The sequence below is a fragment of the Aotus nancymaae genome, unplaced genomic scaffold (genome assembly GCF_030222135.1).
Source record: "Aotus nancymaae isolate 86718 unplaced genomic scaffold, 86718_ANA_hifiasm-v0.15.2.pri h1tg000020l, whole genome shotgun sequence".
NCBI classification, from domain to species: Eukaryota; Metazoa; Chordata; class Mammalia; order Primates; family Aotidae; genus Aotus; species Aotus nancymaae.
The window spans coordinates 24,041,009-24,061,090 of NW_026988432.1; the positions used below are offsets into that span (position 1 = coordinate 24,041,009).

Genomic DNA, 20,082 nt, shown 5'->3' on the forward strand with positions numbered 1-20,082 from the left:
TCTCAGTGTATAAAAGATGAAAGGAAAAGATAAGAAGGATGTGTCCCAGAAGTCATTGGCAAAATCTCCTGAGGCCGGAGAGACAATTCTATCCCTTCCAGTGGGAGGTGGAGGTACTCTCTCCTCCCTGATATCCAGTCAAGAACAAAGCTCTAAGAAGGATCACCTATAAAATAGGGAGGTTCCTACAAAAGGGATTTATTTTTCTATCACTCCGCAGATGAAAGCCTCTTTAGGCAGCAGGCTTGCTGTTCAACCCTGTGTATATGTAAGCAGAGGAAAAAGTAATTGAGAGCAAGGCTGAGAGAGGGCCAGTAGCAGAGTACAAGGTCTCTCACCATTGGGCCTGGCAAGAATACAGGAGATTCTTGTGGGCCAAGTGAGTGCGTGAAAAGTTGGCTGGGCTTGATTCCCCTTGCTGGAATTTCCCAGAGGCCTCATGAGGGAAGAGAAAGAGCTGTGCTAGGTGGTAAGCCTGGACTTGATGTCTCCCATCATGGAACTGGACCTGGTCCACAAGGCCCCATAAAGCAGCAGTTCCCAACCTTTTTGGCACCAGGGACCAGTTTCATGAAAGACCATTTTTTTCATGGACCCCGGGGTAGGGGGCAGGGGATGGTCTCAGGATGATTCAAGCCTATTATATTTATTGTGCCCTTTATTTCTATTATTATTACATTCAAGCTTATTACATTTATTGTGCACTTTATTTCTATTATTATTACACTGTAATATATAATGAAATTATGCAACTCACCATAAGGTAGAGTCAATGGGAGCTCTGAGTTTGTTTTCCTGTTACTAGATGGTCCCATCTGGGGTGATGGGAGACAGGGACAGATCATCAGGCATTAGATTCTCATAAGAAGCAACCTAGATCCCTCACATGTGCAGTTCACAATAGGGTTCACACTCCTATGAGAATCCAATGCTGCTGCTGCTTTGATAGGAGGCAGAGCTCAGGCAGTAATGGAAGTGACAGGGAGTGGCTATAAATACAGATAAAACTTCACTCTCTTGCCCGCTGCTCACCTCCTGCTCTGTGGCCCAGTTCCTAACAGGCCATGAACCAGTACTGGTCCATGGCCCAAAGGTTGGATACCCCTGCCATAAAGAAGTTATACTTCTGTTTCATACGAGACTCAGAATTTGGATACCACATAGAGGTTTGCACATGTGTCCGGAAAAGCTGTGAACTTCAAACAATCCCTTCTTTTCTTTCTCCTCCCCTCTCCTCTTCACCCCATCTCTTTTCTCTCACCTGCTCAGAAAAAGTGGAGAGGATGGGAAAAGATGTAAGGGTGTTTCTGAAACAGACTTTGTCCCTGCTTCTTCTCAACCCTACCATTCCCTTTCACTCCAATGTACTGGAGGATTGAAAACACAAATTCTGACACCCAGTCCTCAGAGCCAAAAGTCTAACTGGGCATGAGAAAAGATAATCTTTAATTAACTTTCAGATTATAATTTTTAGTGGAACTAGATTGTCCTTCAATAACTGGAGTGACAAGGAAGTTACTAAATCTGCGTTAAGACATCATTTAAGAGCTCAGAAAGAAATTTTCAACAATCCATGGTTGACAATCAATACTTCTATTTCTTGTTTATGCAATTTTGAGCTGACAGAGTCCAGTAAATCAGTAACACATTCTAATAACTAAAATATTTTAAATCACTTTAAAAACAGCAGCTCCTTATTCTATAATCACATTATAAGTAGACAAGGGATTTTTTGATGAGAGTATTTGGTTGATGATTCCCATAAGCACTTAGATAATATAAAGACCCATAGAAAGTGAACTATCTTACAATAATTTTCGAGTGTTCTTACTTATCCCTGGACACCAGTGATTGTTCTGCACCAATTCACTGTACAGCAGGCTTTTTTCTTCAGATCCCTTTGTATAACATCATAATATTCAGACAGAATCCCATCAAACTACTCTGGTGATCACACAAAGTGATTGTATGTGGATGACAGTTGATTTCCACAGTAATCAAAGGCCAAAGTAACAGAATATTCAGTTTTTTTTGTACTTCAAGTGCTCTGATCTGACTTTTTAAAACAAGGAATTGACAGAAAATTTAGAATTAACTTTCAATTATCTATAGAAATAAGCAACTAGAAAATGTACAGATGGCTTCAAATTTTATTGCCTCAACAAAACATTTCTTTAACAATTAACAAAAAGCAATCAATTCATTTAGGATTCAAATTTCTATATTTCCCAACTGTGCTACTTCCAACCTCTTCAAAGATTCAGGAATTATTAATATTATAAAATAATTGTTAAAATTATATCAAGACACAAGATGATGAAGACAGACATATGATTGGTCAATCAACCAAATTTATATTCATGTCATTTAACTATTGATAAATGACCCATAATGACATGCAAATTAGTGGGGAAGATATTTCCATAAAAGGAGTGAAAAACTCCCTTGGGTTGAGAATGGCATGTTTTCCCTAATGCCAGTGAAAAGAAAATTACCTGAATGAGAGGTGCTTTTGCTCCCCAGTTGGGTTTCTGACTGGCTGTGGCTGACTGGTGTGAGGTCTTGGCAACTTTGGATGGGAGAGTCCCTTCCTGCAGGGTCAGTGCCGGATGGCTTCTCAATATTTTTCATCTCCATTTCTTCATGATGGATCCAAAGATCAGGGGGTCGGAGGTCCTTCTGGCTGCCCTTCCTTTTGCCAACACTGTGGGTGGCTCGTTTTCTATAAAACCAAGTTAGAAGGCAAATTTGAGAGCTTCTATTCAATGGCACTTCCTCTCTTTCATCGGTCAATTCAAGTTAGAAGCGGGGAAAGGAAACAAAAGGACTCCCAGAATGAGCCTTGTGAAACCCAGGAATTAGCAGACTTGTCTTGGCTGCCTTTCCTCTTCTTCCCTAGAGTTTCACCACATTATGGGGGATGTAGTGCTGAATCCCCAGGGCCTCTGCTACCTGCCAGAGAGCTCCTTACTCCAGCTTCACCAGCTGCAGATTCACGCACAAGGTGACAATGGGTTAGATGGAGCCATATGCCAATCTTTGGAGCTAGGCATAAGGAACCTGATGGCAACATCTGTTTAGGAGATAAATGAAGGAGTTGCTTTGAAAGGGCAAATGGAAATAAAAAAGCTAGAATGTATGCCAACAGCAAAGATGAGGGCTTAGAAGAAAGTCTAAACCTCAGCTGTATAATTTAATGTGCAACTGGGAAGCTTGCTATTTGAAAACAAAAGGCCGCATGAGAACATTCTTAAGAGAATAAAACACTTTTGCCTTGGCATCACTGAGTGTCCAGATTCAAACACAGTGAGACACATCCTTTGAAAGGAGAAGAACACAGTTTGAAAATGCATTTCACATGTCTCTTATTTGCCTCAATAAAGCTTTGACACGATAAATTTATTTTTGGGGGTGATAATCTCTTCTTGGGACTAGTGAGATTAAATGTTCCCTGCATGATAAGTAGGACAATGTTCATGTTAGTCATTCTCTACAGCAGGGGTCAGTAAACTATGGTGAGTAGGCCAAATCTTCCCACAGCCTAGTTTTGTAAATAAGTTTTATTGAAACATGGCCAAGCTCATTTATTTTTGCAGAGCAATGGCAGAATTGAATAGTTGTGACAGATACTATATGGCTCAAAAATCCTAAACAATGTATTATTTGGTCCTTTTCAAAAATAGTTTTTGACCCTTTCCCTAGTTTTATAACTTTTAAACCTCTACTTGTAAATTCTATTTCTTTTAAAATAAAAATGCCTCTTGTAAGAAATAATGCAAACAGTTAAAATCTAGATTGACAGACCAGAGAAGCATCTACTTCCCACTTCCTTAATTTGCAATGAACAGTTTATTATAATATGCACTTTCCATGATTGCTTAATGGTTCAAACAAGCTACTCTCAGTGAAAACACCTGTAACCTGTGCAAAGTCATTGGATTGCCTTTGGTTTTCCAATGATGAATAAGTAGCTTTGTAAATATTAGACAATTAATAAATATTTGGTGGTGTAATTTGTTGAATTTTCCCTGACTTTTGTTTGTTTGTTTTTCTTGAAGCATGATGATGAGGATAGGAGATAAAGAACCCCGGATGTAATATCTATTTTGTATTTTAGCAGAGAAAAAATAACACTACCTGCATTTTGCTGATTTCCTGGTGGCAGTCCTACAATGTTTTAAACCGATGGTCTGAAATAAATCCTATTTTCCTGTGTCTAAGATAATAACTCACTGTTAACCATTTATTCCCTAAATTCCTTTCTGTATATTTCAGTTACCCACAGCAAATTGATCTGCAACTCACACACAGCTCCCTGTGTAATCTACTTCTGGTAACATCACAGAAAATGTAGTGTCATTCTCAAACTTGGGTGTTTCACCCTGTTATCTCTCTTTCTAGAAGATCAAAATGGTAAATGACACCAGCATCTGTGTGGCTGCACACAGAGAAGTACCATTTCCCAAATCCAGGAAAACATAGCCAGGATCCTTATTTAACTCAGTATTTAAATAACCTGGAGTAAAGAAAGTAGGCAGGATAAAATTGAACCCAGCAATAAATTACAAATTCTGGTTTCCCCTTACTTATATGCATGCCTTTTCATTTATTCATTTATTTGCTAGTTTCCATGACTTCAGTACCAGCCAGCCCCAGATGGCTTCTGTTTTTTAAACAGTTCCAAACCTGGCAAACCTTTTTGTATGCTGTGATTCATAATCTCCATCAGGGAAGAATATAATTCCTCATAAAATGTATAGGCATTTTTCTGCTGGATTTTAATCAGATCAAGACCAGCTCTAAGAAGCTGCTCACCCACCCAGCTGACTGTCAGTCAAGAAGCTAAAGATCTCTAAGCAGAATTTTCTTTTTGTATTTATTCTAACCATGACCATCTAACCACTTTTATTTCCTATCACGTCTCTTATTAAAGGAGAAATTTTTGGCCTTGCCTCTCCCTCTTTTGTCCCTCCAACCTCTACCACAGCAGGTTTGTAATAAAACTAACATGTGCTCATAACTAAATTGTCTGAAATTTGTCTTAAAAATAGGAACAGGTGTCACCCTGACCTTCCGCCCATCTGTTGGTCCCTGATATGACTGCTGCTTGTTGCAGTCCACGGTTCTTATGTCTCACCATTATATTCTTTAAAATGTGTATTCAGATGCTCCTAGTGGAGTGGTTGCCAAAGTGCAGTGCACCGCCACTGCCTGGGAACCGGTTAGAAATGTACATTCTCAGGCCCTACTGCAGAACCACCAAATCAGAAACTTGGTTGCACGGGGCAATCTGTCTTTTAACACTCTCCAAATGAATCTGTGCACCTAAAATTTGAGAAGTACTATCACAGTGAATTATCTTGTTTCATTTGTTTTTATTTTAAAACTAGTTTTCCTATTTGACATGGAGTATTTCACGTTTAGCCCTTCTGCAAATAACAAATATATCTTTTTCCTCAGGCACCAGTCATCTTTCTGCTTTTAAAATAGCCCTAGAATAGGAGAGTCTCCTACTCCAGGTATTCTTGATAAAGCCAAAGCAAAGAACCCTCCCAGGCTGTCCGCTTTCTCCCTCTGAGATCATGGCAAAACTTTCACAACATGGTCAGGTACTGGTGCTCTATTTTTGGTTTTGTTTGTTTATTTATTTAATTTCTGCCCAGAATGCCTTAAACATCCTATTTACTTACAAATGACTTATTCTTTAAGTTTTCTTTCAAGGCTTTCTCCTTCAGGGAACCTTCCTGACCATCTCAGGTCACTGTAATCTTAGAGTATCTAAATCACTTCCCTCATCTCTGGCTATACCATTCACCTTGGCATTGATCACCACGTCTTATTGAGCTGTCCAGCTGCTCCCTTTGTGATAATTTATTTCCTTCAGTGATAGTGGAGCAAGCTCTGTTTCCTTCACTTCTTCAGTATCATCCATTGTTTTACAACACTTATTTATTTATTCAATCAATATTTATGGAATATTGACTATGTGTCAAGAAATGTGCTAAGTACTACAAATGTAAAGCTGAGAGAGGTATTGAAAGCTTAAAAAATGATTTGAAAATGGCACGGCTCCTGGGAATTTCTGCACTGTTGCAAGAGGAGCATGCACTGTGGCATGACAGGTTATGTGCATGAAAAAGCAGAAGGGTCCAAAACATAGGAGGCCTTGCCCCAGATAGATACTTTTTCTTTCTTCTTCTTTTTTCTATTTTTGTTTGTTCGAGATGGAGTCTCGCTCTGTTGCCCAAGCTGGAGTGCAGTGGTGTGATCTCAGCTCACTGCAACCTCTGCCTCCTGTTTCAAGCGATTCTCCTGCCTCAGCCTCCAGAGTAGCTGGAATTACAGGCATATGCCACCATACCTGGCTAGTATTTTGAATTTTTAGTAGAGATGGGGTTCACTGTGTTAGCCAGAATGGTATCGATCTCCTGACCTTGTGATCTGCCCACCTCGGCCTCCCAAAGTGCTGGGATTACACCATGCCCAGCCTACATTTTTAATAATATCAAGAAGTCGTGGGAAATTGCAGAAAGATTTTTAGCTTGAGAGTTAACATCAATCAAATTTGTTACTTTTTATGATGCAGATCCCAAATAAAGCACACAGTAATTACTTGAATTAAATAATGAGAACTACTTTCCATTATTGATATGCAAGTATTTATCTGAAAGCTTCTTCTCTGGTTCTGTATTTGCTTACCCATTCCTTACTTTATACATATCCTAGTACTGAGATTTTTTTTCCTTTTCACTTTTAATTGGTATCTGGGGGATGTGAATGAGTAAAAACCAACATTGGTTGAGTGTCCATTTTATGCAAGAATGTGTCCTTCGAAGTTCTAAAATCCAACTATTATCCTATAGATTATTTTGGCACATCATAATAAATTACTACGTTCCCACTATGGACTTAGGCATCGTCTGCTAAAGTTGTTCACAACTTTATTAGGCAGACTAATAAAGAGTTCTGTACTAATTCCAGTGGTGAGAAGACATGCCCAACATCAGACAGGGATTGAAGCAGGAATATTCTGCCCTACCAGGGGTTTGGGGGAAGTCTTCAGGTGTGAATAAATAATTACAAGTTAATCAGAAAAAGATACATTGATAAGTACAAACAGTCCTCTGCTTCCTCTCCAGATCTTTTCCACAAGCTTCGAGCCTCCTAGTTATCCATTTTGATTATTTTTATTTCACTAACTGCTATTAAAAACAAAACCAGAAAACTAGTATAGAAACCCAGGATGAATTCCAGATACTCAAATATATGTGTATATTCTGAGACGGAATTAAGGTATACTGAAATCCTAAAGTAGTTGGTAGTTCAAATCTCTATGAGGTGAATATTGAAAACCAATTAAAATGTTAACAAATGAAAAATCAGTAAAAGTGACCTATAGTGGTTAAAATACTATAGATTTCATTTAAGAGCTTAAACATTTCATCATCAGTACTAAAGATAATTATTCTTGTCAAGATTTAAATGCATACTAATCTTTAAAACTTGCTCTCCACATGTCAAGTCAAATAGAAGGCCCAGCCAACCAGTGGTTCTATCAAGTACATCTTGTATTTTATTCACGTTTAAATTTAAAGCATTCAGACAAGACTGCACATCACCTACCCAGGTAAATGCCTTAGAAATGTAATAACCATGTGTTCTAGACCTCCTGGATTTGCTCAATTTCATTTTGTCCTTAGTATCTGTGAATAAGTTCTAACTTATAACATGTGATCTACATGTTGGGCAAGAAAATGTTACTGACTTATTAAAAAGCAGAGAAATAGGGGTGAAAATCAACTTAAGTTCTGTTTAATTTTTTCTCTTTTGAGACAGGTCTCATTCTGTCACCCAGGCTGGAGTACAGTGATGCAGTCATGGCTTACTGAAGCTTCCACATCCCAGGCTCAAGTGATCCTCCCACGTCAGCCTCCTATCTGCGACTACAGGTGTGCACCACTATATCTGACTAATTGAAGACTGTTTCAGAGACAAGGTCTTGATATGTGGCCCGAGCTGGTCTCAAACTCCTGGTCTCAAGCCATCCTCCTATCTTGGCCCCCCAAAATGCTGAGGTTACAGTGTGAGCCACCACACCCAGCCTTAAGTTTTCATAAAATACAATTTTTCTATATATCATACTAATGGAAAATGTGAAGGGGGTCTCTTCAAAGTACAGTAGTAAAAAAAAGTTTAATAAATGACTAAAAATAAATGCAAAATTATTTCTATTTCCTATTAATTTAAAGTTTAATGCTACTGTGTGATTCTATAAATTAGAAGTATTCCATGGGGAATTTCTATGTCTTAAAAGTAGAAGAAGATTGTATCTGTCTCTGGATAAACATACTAACAAAAAAGCTAGAGAGAAGGATAGAAAGTATTTAGTCCAGATTTTCATTATATTTAAAGAAACTCCCACCTAGGTATTAAGGGTCTTCACTTAGGTGATATATTTAGTTTATTTAAAGAAGTAGTAGAACCAGAACTAGAACCTGGGTACTAACTTTCATCAGCTATTTTATGTAATAAAATTTCCATTTTTATTACATAAAATAGCTGATGAAAGTTAGTACCCACTATTCTGAATCAACTGGATAGCCTAATTCATTGTTAAATATATGTATGATTTTTTAAAGGTTAGGTTTATTAAATGCACAGACATTTACTCGAACAAGATATTACTGAGAGTCCATAGAACTTTTTCAATTCACTTGGATATAATTCAAGTCCCCCAGCAAAACACAGAGAAAAATTTATATTCTCTAAAACTCCCAAAGAGATACTGAAGAAGCTCATTAATGCGTTTTCTACTTCACTTTATTAATTACAGTCCCATTTTCTAAGGGCTTTGGAGAGGATCTTATTTCTGTTTCAGATTGGAATTGATTTCACTTTCACCTGCATTATCCAGTTTGTTCTGAAGGGCTCAATTGTGGTGACATCAAGGAGTAGGGGTCCTCAATGTAACAAAAAAACAAAACTAAATTATAGTTCAGAAATAACATGAAGGAAACATCTTCTTTCTCTCTCTCTATGATCATATGCAACCAAAGGGACAAAAATGAATGTCATTGGATTTGTTACTGAAGAAAGATGTGAAACAAAGTGTGAAACACAAGTAACTATTAAGAGACTTTGAGACTGCAGTGAAGAAAAACCAAAGTGATGGTCAAACAGTGTTTTAGGATTTTCAGTCATTAACAGAACCATTTATTCTTTAATTCAGTACCTAATTTTAAAAAATAAGTCATACCCAGGTCTCAGTGTCTCCTCTTTCCAAAGAAAGCCCTTAAGCTTTTACCAAAGTGCTAAGGGTGGGATTTAAGATGATTTGAGAGTTTCTCAGCATAGCACCAAACTTCTGCACATTGAGAAGACTGTGCTCTGTGGGAAACAAAATAGATCCAGGAATCCAGTCCATCAGGTCAATCTAATCCTCGAATATTCTTCTCACAGAAATGACACGGGGCAGGGGGGAAACCCAAATCAAAAACAAACCTGCTATGGATAGTTTAGTTACATTTAGTTAGCTGAGTGAATGCTTCCATGTCTTAAAAGCAGTTATATGGTAGGCTGGGTGTGATTTTGCTGCCTCCTCCCCGCCTTCTTTTATGTGAGTCCCATTTAGGTCTGCTTCATCTGCTCCCTTGATGTTTCACTGTTCCACGATTGCACAACTCCTTTCCTGATAATGCGGCACCAAGAGATTGTTCAATGCTTTACTCAATTAGTTACTTTCTCTCCAGAGCCTTATTAACTGCCCAGCACTGTGGAAACTCTGTGAGTGATGACAACTTCCCAGAATGTTCACACATGAGCCTGGCCCAGCTGAGCTCACTGTAGCAGGTTTCTTGCTTAGGCACAATGGACCAGCACACCAGCTATCACTGGCTTCAAACTAGTCCAATCTCACAAATGGAGCTGGATAGAAAATATGTCCTGCCATAGAAACAGATTAAATACAAAGCCTGCATCTATAGCCCATGTTACTTTCTTCAGTAGGTACATCTTCCCTTGTTCTCTTTCTAAACACCTCACTTTAGAGTGCTGGAAGATAAACTAGAGATCTACAAATAGAATTGTAGGACTTAAAAAGAGAGAGAAAGAGAAAGTGTGAGCTATTAGCAAGAGAAGGAGGAACATTATTTGCTGGAAAATTATTTCTAGCAAATTGCAAAGTATACAGTTGTCAAACCAGCCACCTATGAGCCCAAACCTCAGGCTTTCGGAGGTAATGTCATGCCTGAGGCCAATGAAAAGACCCAAAACTAAAACCTCATGGAAAAGCCTAAGATAGTCAATGCAGTGAGAAAGTGTAGCTGAAAAAGTTACATCCGGCTGAATTTTAAAAGGACTAGAGAGTCAAAGAGGCAGAGAATGGCTGGGAGGTTATTGTTGCCTCCCAGCACTGGCTGACACTGAATAACAGGCCAGTTACAGGGTGAGGTTGCAAGGATATAGGCTGAATAAAAACAGTTTTCCATTTTAAACTTCGTACTCTGATGCATCATTCTCTGCATGTCCTAGAACCTAACACTGCAAATATGAAAATATTTTAAAACCCTCAACACTTGATTTCTGACAATTAACCACAGACAATACATTCAAATCATTTTTAATCTCTAAACTCTCTTCTTTCTTAACTAGAGCCTCCAAACTAAGCACCCACAGGATTGTAACTGCACAGTTTCGCGTTCTATATTTAATCATCTATCCAATAAGCATTGATTAACTGCCTACAGATCTCCTTGTAAAAAGTGATAAATATGTGCACACAGAGACATATTTCTCAAATCTTTTGTCCATGATTGCTGGGGGGCCAGAAGCAGGGGCACAGTGGAGTCCATTCTCTAGGTGTTGCCTAAGGAACACCTGCCCTCACTTGAAAATGAGAAGTGGCCAGAGAAGTAAAAGCAAGCAGAAATGTAAGCGGGTCCCAGATGGACTTTGTTTGTTATCATATCGGCAAGTCTAACCCTCACTCACTGAACGATAGGCCTGGGATAGACAAAAGGTGAGGTTTTTGCCAGGGTCAAGAAATAAGGAGATGGGGTGAATAATGAAGGAAGACAGGAAGAGGGCTGTGAAAAATATGACCCCAAAAGATGATGACTTCTTTCCTCTTGGGAGCCAGCTGTTACCTACTTTCTCTGCTGGGCTGAAGAGCGTCGGGTGCAAATCACAGCCACTATGACGACCACCAGCACTGTGATGACACCAACGGTGACCACAATGATCACAAGCAGGTTGCTGTTCTTCTGAGGAGTGACGCTGCCGTGCGGGGGGTGCATTTGTCCAATTGGCGGCTCTGGGAAAAGACAGAAAAATGAAGTTCAGGTTAAGGAAGATGTGGCAGAAGTGTTGATCAAACTCTCTTGGGATGTACAAAGTTGCTAATGTTCTGGGCATTTCTGAACTTAGGGGTGGTGGTGGGAGTTTGAGGGAAGCCATGAAAAAATGAGAGGAAACACCTAAATTATTTATGCAAGATTAATAAAAATCTATATCTGCACAAAAATAAAATGTTTAGAGAAATGTTCATAGTAGTATTGTTCAGAATAGCGAAAAGTGGAAACAAGTTAAATGTCTATGACTGTTAAATGAAGACAAATGTGGTATATATATCCCTATGATAGAATATTATTCAGTCATCAAAAGAAATGAAGCACTAATAGCTGCTAAAATATGGATAAACTATGGAAACACTGTGCTAAGTGAAAGAAGCCAGACACAAAAGGATACATATTATATGATTGAATTTATATGAAATATCCAGAATAGGCAAATCTAGAGAGATGAAAGTAGATCAGTGTTTTCTAGTGGATGGGGGGAGGGGTGAATGGGGAGGGATAGCTAACAGATACAGGGTATACTTTTGGGATGATGACAATGTTCTGGAATGAAATAGTGGTGACAGTGGCCCAATCTTATGAATAGACTGAAAACCACTGAACTCTACATTTTTTTTTTGAATTGTACATTTTCAAAGGGAGAGCTTATGGTATATGAGACATATCTCAATAAAAACAAGATTAGGCTTTCCTATTGAGTGGAAGGCAGGGAGAGAAGAAGAGATGCTACTTTGTACCATAAGAATTCCTGAGTGACAAGAACCAGAGAGGCTATGGTTTATGAGAAAACACTATTTATTTGATGCTGTGAAAGACAAACGACTTGATACCAATCACTCAATTTACTACCATTCCTTTTAAGATGCCACCTATAAAGCAATTTAATTTTCAACCTGTCAAAGGTATATGAATCCCACTTAAAAGAAGCCACCAGGTTCAAGAGAGTGCCCAAGTCCTAACACAAATGTTTTCCTGCATTGCATTAGTACTTCAAGGCAGAAAATATGTAGGTGGAAAATAACGGAATAATAAGACAACTGTGATGATTTGCTTGCCTTTCTAAGAATGGCTAATGACCCTTGGCATAGCTTTCTTAAGCCCTCAATCAATGATAAATCAATTAGAAATACTCTGTTCTATGTCATGTCTGTCATTACAAGTTATACATTCTTAAAAATTAAATATTAGGTTATAATATCATTTACAAATAATTTAGAAAGTGTCCAAAAGCAAGGAGTTTGCATGTTTTCCTATACCTAAGTTTATTTTTCTTTAACAACCTATATTAATTTTCTATACCCCTTGAGCAAAATATTATGCCTTCTGAACCTCAGTGCCTGCATCTGTATAAAGAATATAATAATACCTATTTTTTAGTTACTGACAGAATTAGAGAAAATACATACATAGCAACCATATCAGCACCTGATGCAGAATAAGTGCTTATAATAAAATTGCATGACTAAAGCAGTAAATAAAATGTTGCTTAAATTTATAATCTACAATAGAATACATAGCACTGGGATATTTATGGTGTGTACTTCCAGACTGTAAATTTTTTTTTTTTTTTTTTTTTTTTTTTTTTTTTTTTTTGGTAGAGACAGAGTCTTGCTCTGTAGCCCAGGCTGGGGAGTACAGTGGCGCCATCTCTGCAACCTCCACCTCCTGAGCTCAAGAGCTTCTCCTGCCTCAGCCTCCTGATTAGCTGTGATTACAGACACCTGCCACCATGCCCAGTCAATTTTTGTATTTTTAGTAGAGATGGGGTTTTGCCATGTTGGCCAGGCTGGTCTCGAACGCCTGACTTCAGGTGATCTGCCCGCCTCGGCCTCCCAAAGTGTAGGGATTATAGGTGTGAGCCACTACATTTTTAGGAATAATACTAATATAATTTGGCTAGGTCCCCACTCAAATCTCATCTTGAAAATCCCCATGTGTCCTGGAAGGGATTTGGTGGGAGATAATTTAATCATAGGAGTGATCACCCTCATGCTGATAGTGAGTTCTTACAACAAGATCTGATGGTTTCATAAGCTGCTTTTCTAGCCCTTTTGCTCAGCATTTCTCCTTGCTACTGCTCTGTGCCATGCAAAGAAGGACATTTTTGCTTCCACTACCACAACTATTGTAAGTTTCCTGAAGCTTCCCAAGCCATACCAAACTGTGAGTCAATTAAACCTCTTTCCTTTATAAATTACCTGGTCTCAGATATGTCTTTATTAGCAGCATGAGAACAGACTAATACAAATGCTCAATATGAAAGATAAATTAACCTCTTCTCACAAGTCAATATAACCCAGTACTTGCCTCAAAATTGAAATGATGTCTTTTGACAAGTTGCCTAAGAATCTTTGCTTTTCTTTAAAAAAGTCACCAAAACTTAAATTATAGCTGATTCATTATTATTGGAAACAGAAGTACTTCTGATATAAGTTGAATCTTAGAGGAAAAACAACTCATCAAAAGTTTTTAGATAATAGCACTTTCTGTTAAAATATTACGATACAAATGAAAGAAATAAGATTTCCTTGAAGTAATTTTTACACTTACCATAAAAGAACGAAGCAAGAAATGAAAGGTCAAAACTCCTTTTTTTCATAATTTTACTTATTATTTAAAAAGTTATTTTACAGTAGTATCTCAATATGCCCTTTTTGTACTTAATAAGTTAATTGATTGGAATAAATTAACCTTTTATTTGAGAACTTATGAGGAACATAGCCAGGGATCTCACAGATTTTTATAAGCATGACTTAAATTTAACAATTCACTGTTTCTGACAAACTTAGCTTGAATCATATATAACAGTATACCTTGTCAACATTTTTAAAAGCATGTTAAACTGAAATTATTCAAATTTCTACTCTTATTTCTTTCTTATCACCCTGGAAGACATCATGCTCCAAGTCAAAAAAATAACTGAATTCTGCTAAGTACCAGTGAGATTATATTGATGTCATTTGCCTGGGAGAGTCAGGGTTCATGAGGGCTTCCATTACAAATCTTTGATTGCAGGCTTTTATGACTTCCTCATAAAAGTTCCCATCAGTTTAAAATTTGGTATTCAAGGTCTTTCATTTATCTCCCAATTTGAAATCAAAGGCTGAATAATCAAATTACCTGACATCAAGTGGGCAATTTAAAAAGTCAAGTGCAATGGTGTCTTTAGTTGCAGTCAATTCTTGTTATTTGCAAGAGTTGTGTTCTATAAAGTTGCCACAAACACTAATTAGCAAATACTGAATGATTACTTCTAGGAGAAACACAAGGTTAGCTTCCTGTGAGCCTCTGATCACAGCTGTTTTATCAACCAGTCAATATCTACTTTGTTTTTCTGTGTTTCTGCTTAAAAACATCTTATTTAATATATAATGTTGATTCATTAATACTGAAACATCCAATGTCACTATAACTAATGCCTGAACAAAGCTTTTCAAAATTTGTACAGAGAATATATTTTCTCCATAAGTCACACCATACCCTTATTTTGTTGAAGAACCTATAAAGCACTTCAGCACTTTATTTGGGGGCCATTTTAAACCCTGAAGTCACCAACAAAAAGAAAACAAATAGAAAAATTGGCATAAACATACCACAAAAAGGGCACTTTCTTATACTATGAGGGCTGAAACAAGAAGACAGAAAGTACCTTTTATTCTGCCTTAGCTGGTCACGTGAGCATTGAGCAACTCAAAATTTTTGCAGCTCTGCACACGTCCATGAATAATCATGAAACCATTGTGAGTATTGATTTGGGGGTTACAAATAAATTTAGCATGCAGGTAAATTCACAAATTCAGATTCTACAAGTATTAGGGATCTATATCTTAATATATCAAAAGACTGCTACGAATTAGGAAAAATTTTAGAGCTCCCAAACCCAGATTAGTGCAATTGGAAAACATGGAAGACAGCCTAGCTCCAGCAGGGGCAAGGGGCATTGCCACCTTTCAGGCTTCAGTGGGGAAGCTGTGTGGAGTAAGCCAAAGACTTGTAAATACCCTACAGGACACTGTGATGATTTGTGATTATTTCATGAGATAATGGTTACACCACAGTAACTACAGCACTGGCACAAAATTGGCACTCGTTAAACATTATCCTGTGGCTCAATGAATTTTTTTTTTTTTTAGAGGCAGGGTCTCACTCTGTGACCAATGCAGGAGTGCAGTGGCACAATCATAGCTCACTGTAGTCTTGAACTCTTAGGCTCAAGTAATTCTCCTACCTCAACTTCCCTAGGCTCAAGTAATTCTCCTACCTCAACTTCCCTAGTAGCTAAGATAACAGGTGCCTGCCATCATGCTTAGATAATTTTTAAGTTTTTTGTAGAGACAAAGTCTTGCCATGTTGCCCAGGCTGGTCTCAAACTCCTGGCCTCAAGAAATCCTCCTGCCTCGGCCTCCCAAAGTGCTGGGATAACAGGCAAGAACCACCATGTTCACCCAATGTATTTTATCCTATGTAATGATACTATGTAAAGGAAAAAAACCTAGTATCATAATATATCTGTTTCTGGTCATAGCATAATAGTGTGGGTATCCAGTGTCTGAGTAATGAAGACCTAGATGTGTTCCATTTAGCTTAGTAAGAATGGAGTAAAAGTTTTTATGATCCCATGAGCATTCCATTTAATTTTTATTTTCATGATGTTTGATCATGGTAAAATGTTTCAGCCTTTTCCTACTAAATGTAATAAAAGCAAATAGACATTTTATAAAGACAGTAAAAAAAACTGGTTTACTGAAATAACTTTTGGTTTTATAAAATGTTAGACTGTCAAAAATGGTTTATATTTCTTACCATATTTTGCTCTCATAAAAACTCTGCAGCAAGCTCACTGATAGACCAGAGCTCTGAGTACTTAATTATCATTGAAAAGAAAGCTAGATATTGACTCCAAGAGCCCGGGCTCCTACTTGGAGGACTTGGTCCCCTTGCCACAATGGCTGTAATGGCTGTGTCCCAATAACTACACAATATCAGTAGGCAGGTAAACAACGTGAACATAAGAATGACAAGTTCACTTCTGAGGAAGGAAAGAGGTCCAATGAAAGCCTATAGTTGGGGGGTTGAACTTCACTCCTACAATTGCAGTTTACTCTGATAATGGTTTTATAATAATTAAAACACTTTGAGGTCAACATATGTCTTAAAAATTTTACAGGTATTTGAATTTGAACCAAAGTTCTTATGGCCTTGGTCATTTCAAAATATTTCCCCTAAAATAAGATGCCGTAGTCAATCAGCTGGAAGACAACTCACAGATAATTTAGCCCATTGTGCCCTAAAATAAGATATTTATCAGCATTATGGGGGTCAGTTCCTGGGACAACTAAGTTTGAGAACACATTTATTTTTAAAACCTATCTGGATTTTTAATATGCTGATGTGGATTATTAATTGCCAGGAGGGGTGGGGCAAGGATAGTAGAGAATGGATTCAATTATTCCATGAATATGTATTGAAGATCTAGTTAGACATTGGAGATACAATGTTGTAATCAAAAGAAGCATGATTATGGACCTCATGGAACTTGCAGTTTACTAGAAAAAGTAGATATTCAACAAATCATGAGGGAAATAAATACAGGCATACCGTGGAAATACTGTAAGTTTGGTTCCAGACCACTGCAATGAAGCAAAAATCATGATAAAGCAAGTTGGATTATTATTTTGGTTTTCTAGAGCGTATAAAAGTGTGTTTACACTATGCTGTAGTCTATTAAGTGTGTAACAGCACTGCATCTAAAAAATAGCATACTTTAATTTAAAGATACTTCATTTCTAAAAAATGCTAAGAATCATCTGAGCCTTCAGCGAGTTACAGACTTTTGCTGATGGAGGCTCTTGCCTTTATGTTGATGGCTGCTGAGTGATGGCTGTTGGGGATTGCTGAAGGGTGGGGTGGCTGTGGAAATCTCTTTTTTCTTTTTTTTTTGTGAGACAGAGTCTTGCTCTGTCACCCAGGCTGCAGTACAGTGGTGCAGTCTCTGCTCACTGCAACTTCTGCTTCCTGGATTCAAGAGATTCTCCTGTCTCAACTTCCTTTTTGTATTTTTAGTATAGATGGTGCATGTGGCCAGACTGCTCTCGAACTCCTGACCTCAAATAATCTGCTCACCTTGGCTTCCCAAAGTGCTGAGATTACAGGGGTGAGCTACCATGCCCTGCCTATGGCAATCTCTTAAAATAAGAATACAATAAAGTTTGCTGCATCAATTGATCCTTCTTTTCATGAAATATTTCTCTGTAGCATGTGACGTATTTGATAACATTTTACCCATATTAGAAATTCTTTTATAATTGGAGTCAATTTTCTCAAACCCTGCCACTGCTTTTTCAACTAAGTTTACATAATATTATAAATCCTTCATTGTCACTTCAAAAGTGTTCACAACATCTTCACAAGTAGATTTCATCTCATCTCCTCATCTGCTAAAATTTTATCATGAGATTGCAGCTGTTCAGTAAGTCACTTCTTCAGGGCTCCTCTTACAATTCTGGTTCTTTTGCTATTTCTGCCAGTTACTTCCTCCACTGAAGTTGTGAGCCTCTCAAAATCATCTCTAAGGATTGGAATCTACTTCTTCCAAATTCCTGTTAGTGTTAATATTTTGACATTTTCCCATGAATCAGAAATGTTCTCAGTGGCATCTAGAATGGTGAATCCTCTCCAAAATGTTTTCAATTTACTTTGCCCAGATCCATCAGAGGAAATCACTCTTTATGACATCTGTAGCCCTGTGAAATATCTTTCTTAAATAATAAGACTGAAAGTCAGCATAACTCCTTGATCCATAGGCTGCAGAATGGATGCTGTGGTCGCAGACATGAACATAGCATTAATCTTTTGTACACTTCCATCACAGCTCTTGGGTGACTAGGAGCATTGTCAACATGCAGTAATATTTTGAAAGGAATCTTTTTTCAAAGCAGTAGATCTCAATAGTGGGCTTAAAATGTTTAGTAAACCATGCTATAAACAGATGTGCAGTTATCTAGACTTTGTTGTACCATTTACAGAGCACAGGCAGAGTAGATTTAGCATAATTCTTAAGGCCCTAAGATTTTCAGAGTAAATGTAAGCATTAGTTTTAACTTAAAATCCAGCTACACTATCCCCTGATGTGAGAGTAAGTCTGTCCTTTGAAACTTTGCAACCAGCTATTGACCTCTCTCTAGCTATGAAAGTCCTAAACGGCATCTGCTTCCAATTTATGGTTATTTTGTCTGCATTGAAAATCTCATGTTTAGTGCAGCCACCTTCGTCTACTATCTTAGCTATATCTTCTGGATAACTTGCTGCAGCTGCTATATCAACACTTGCTGTTGCACTTTGTACTTTTATGTTACACTTTTATGCTTCCGGTCTTAAACCTCATGAATCAACTTCTGCCAGCTTCCAACTCCTCTTCTGCAGCTTTCTCACCTCTATAAATCTTCACAGAATAGAAGAGAATGAGGGTCTTGCTCTGGATAGAGCTTTAGCTGAAGGGAATGTTGTCACTGGTTTTATCTTTTATCCAGACCACAAAAACTTCTCCATATCAGCAATAAGGCTGTTCTGCTTTCTTGTCATTTATGTGTTCACTGGAGTAGCACTTTGAATTTCCTTCAAGAACTTTTCCTTTGCATTCCCAACTTAGCTAACCAGTTGGCATAAGAGGTCTAGCTCTCAGCCTACCTTGGCTTTTGACATGTCTTCATCACTAAGCCTAATAATTTCAAGCTTTTAAATTTTAAAGGGAGAGACAGGTGACTCTTCCTTCCACCTGAACATGTAGAGGCCTTGCAGGGTTATTAACAGGGCTGTGCTCAGAGAATAAGGGAGGCCCAAAAGGAAGGAGAGAGACAGGTGGTGGCGGGTTGGTGAAGCAGTCGGAACACATACAATTTATCAGTTAAGGTCATCATCATATATGGGTGCAGTTTGTGGTGCCCCAAAGCAATTACAATAGTAACGTCAAAGATCATTGATCACAGATCACCGCAGCAGATATAATAATAATTTCAAAGTTAGAAAAATTACCCGAACGTCACACAGAGACATTAAGCGAGCACATGCTGTTGGAAATATGTTGCCAATAGTCTTGCACAATGCAGGGTTAGCGCAAACCTTCAATCTGGAAAAAATGCAGTATCTATGAAGCACAATAATGTAAAGCAAAATAAAAGGAGGGATGCCTGTATAAAATTACAATTATAACTGGTGCTAAAAAAAAAAAAAGTACAAAGGTTCATGTAGAGAGGTATAACATGACAATGCATGGCTGTTGTTGGGGGCTCATGAAAGAACTCATTATGAAAGTAACAGGCTGAAGCATGAGTTATCGATAAGCATCAGCTCCTATTCCTTTAAACGGAACTGAGAGCAGGTTATGTGCCCGGAACACAGCCAGCAAAAGGGAGAAGGGCACAAGGGGAGGCTGGACAGAGAAACAGGACCAAGTCATACTGAGTCTTGTAGATTACATTCAATTATCCTAAATGCAATCACAGACCCTTTAAGGGGTTTCAGCAGCCAGCAACAAATGTGATTTATTTTAAGGAGATCAGTCTGGCTACTGTGTGGAGAGGGGTCAGTGGCTGAAGCATGGAGATCAGCTAAGAGGTTATTGAAGTACTCCAAATGAGAGATGATAGCTTGAACTGAGACAGTGACAATTACAATCAGGCAAAGTGGACAGTTACACAATATAGTTTGAAAGTAAATGAGCAAAACATGG

At 38.0% G+C, this 20,082-nt stretch overlaps 1 protein-coding gene across 3 annotated transcripts in view; it reads right to left on the reverse strand.

Annotated features, from left to right (window-relative positions):
* The window catches only part of DCC (DCC netrin 1 receptor), a 1,184,710-nt gene that overhangs the window by 75,679 nt on the left and 1,088,949 nt on the right, over positions 1–20,082 (reverse strand). For all 3 annotated transcript variants that reach the window (XM_012464272.3, XM_012464274.3, XM_012464273.3), the window contains exons 23-24: positions 11,149–11,311; positions 2,496–2,722 (exon numbers count right to left, since the gene is read on the reverse strand). In XM_012464272.3, the coding sequence (XP_012319695.1) occupies positions 2,496–2,722; positions 11,149–11,311 (390 nt within the window). The remainder of the gene's footprint in view (positions 1–2,495; positions 2,723–11,148; positions 11,312–20,082) is intronic.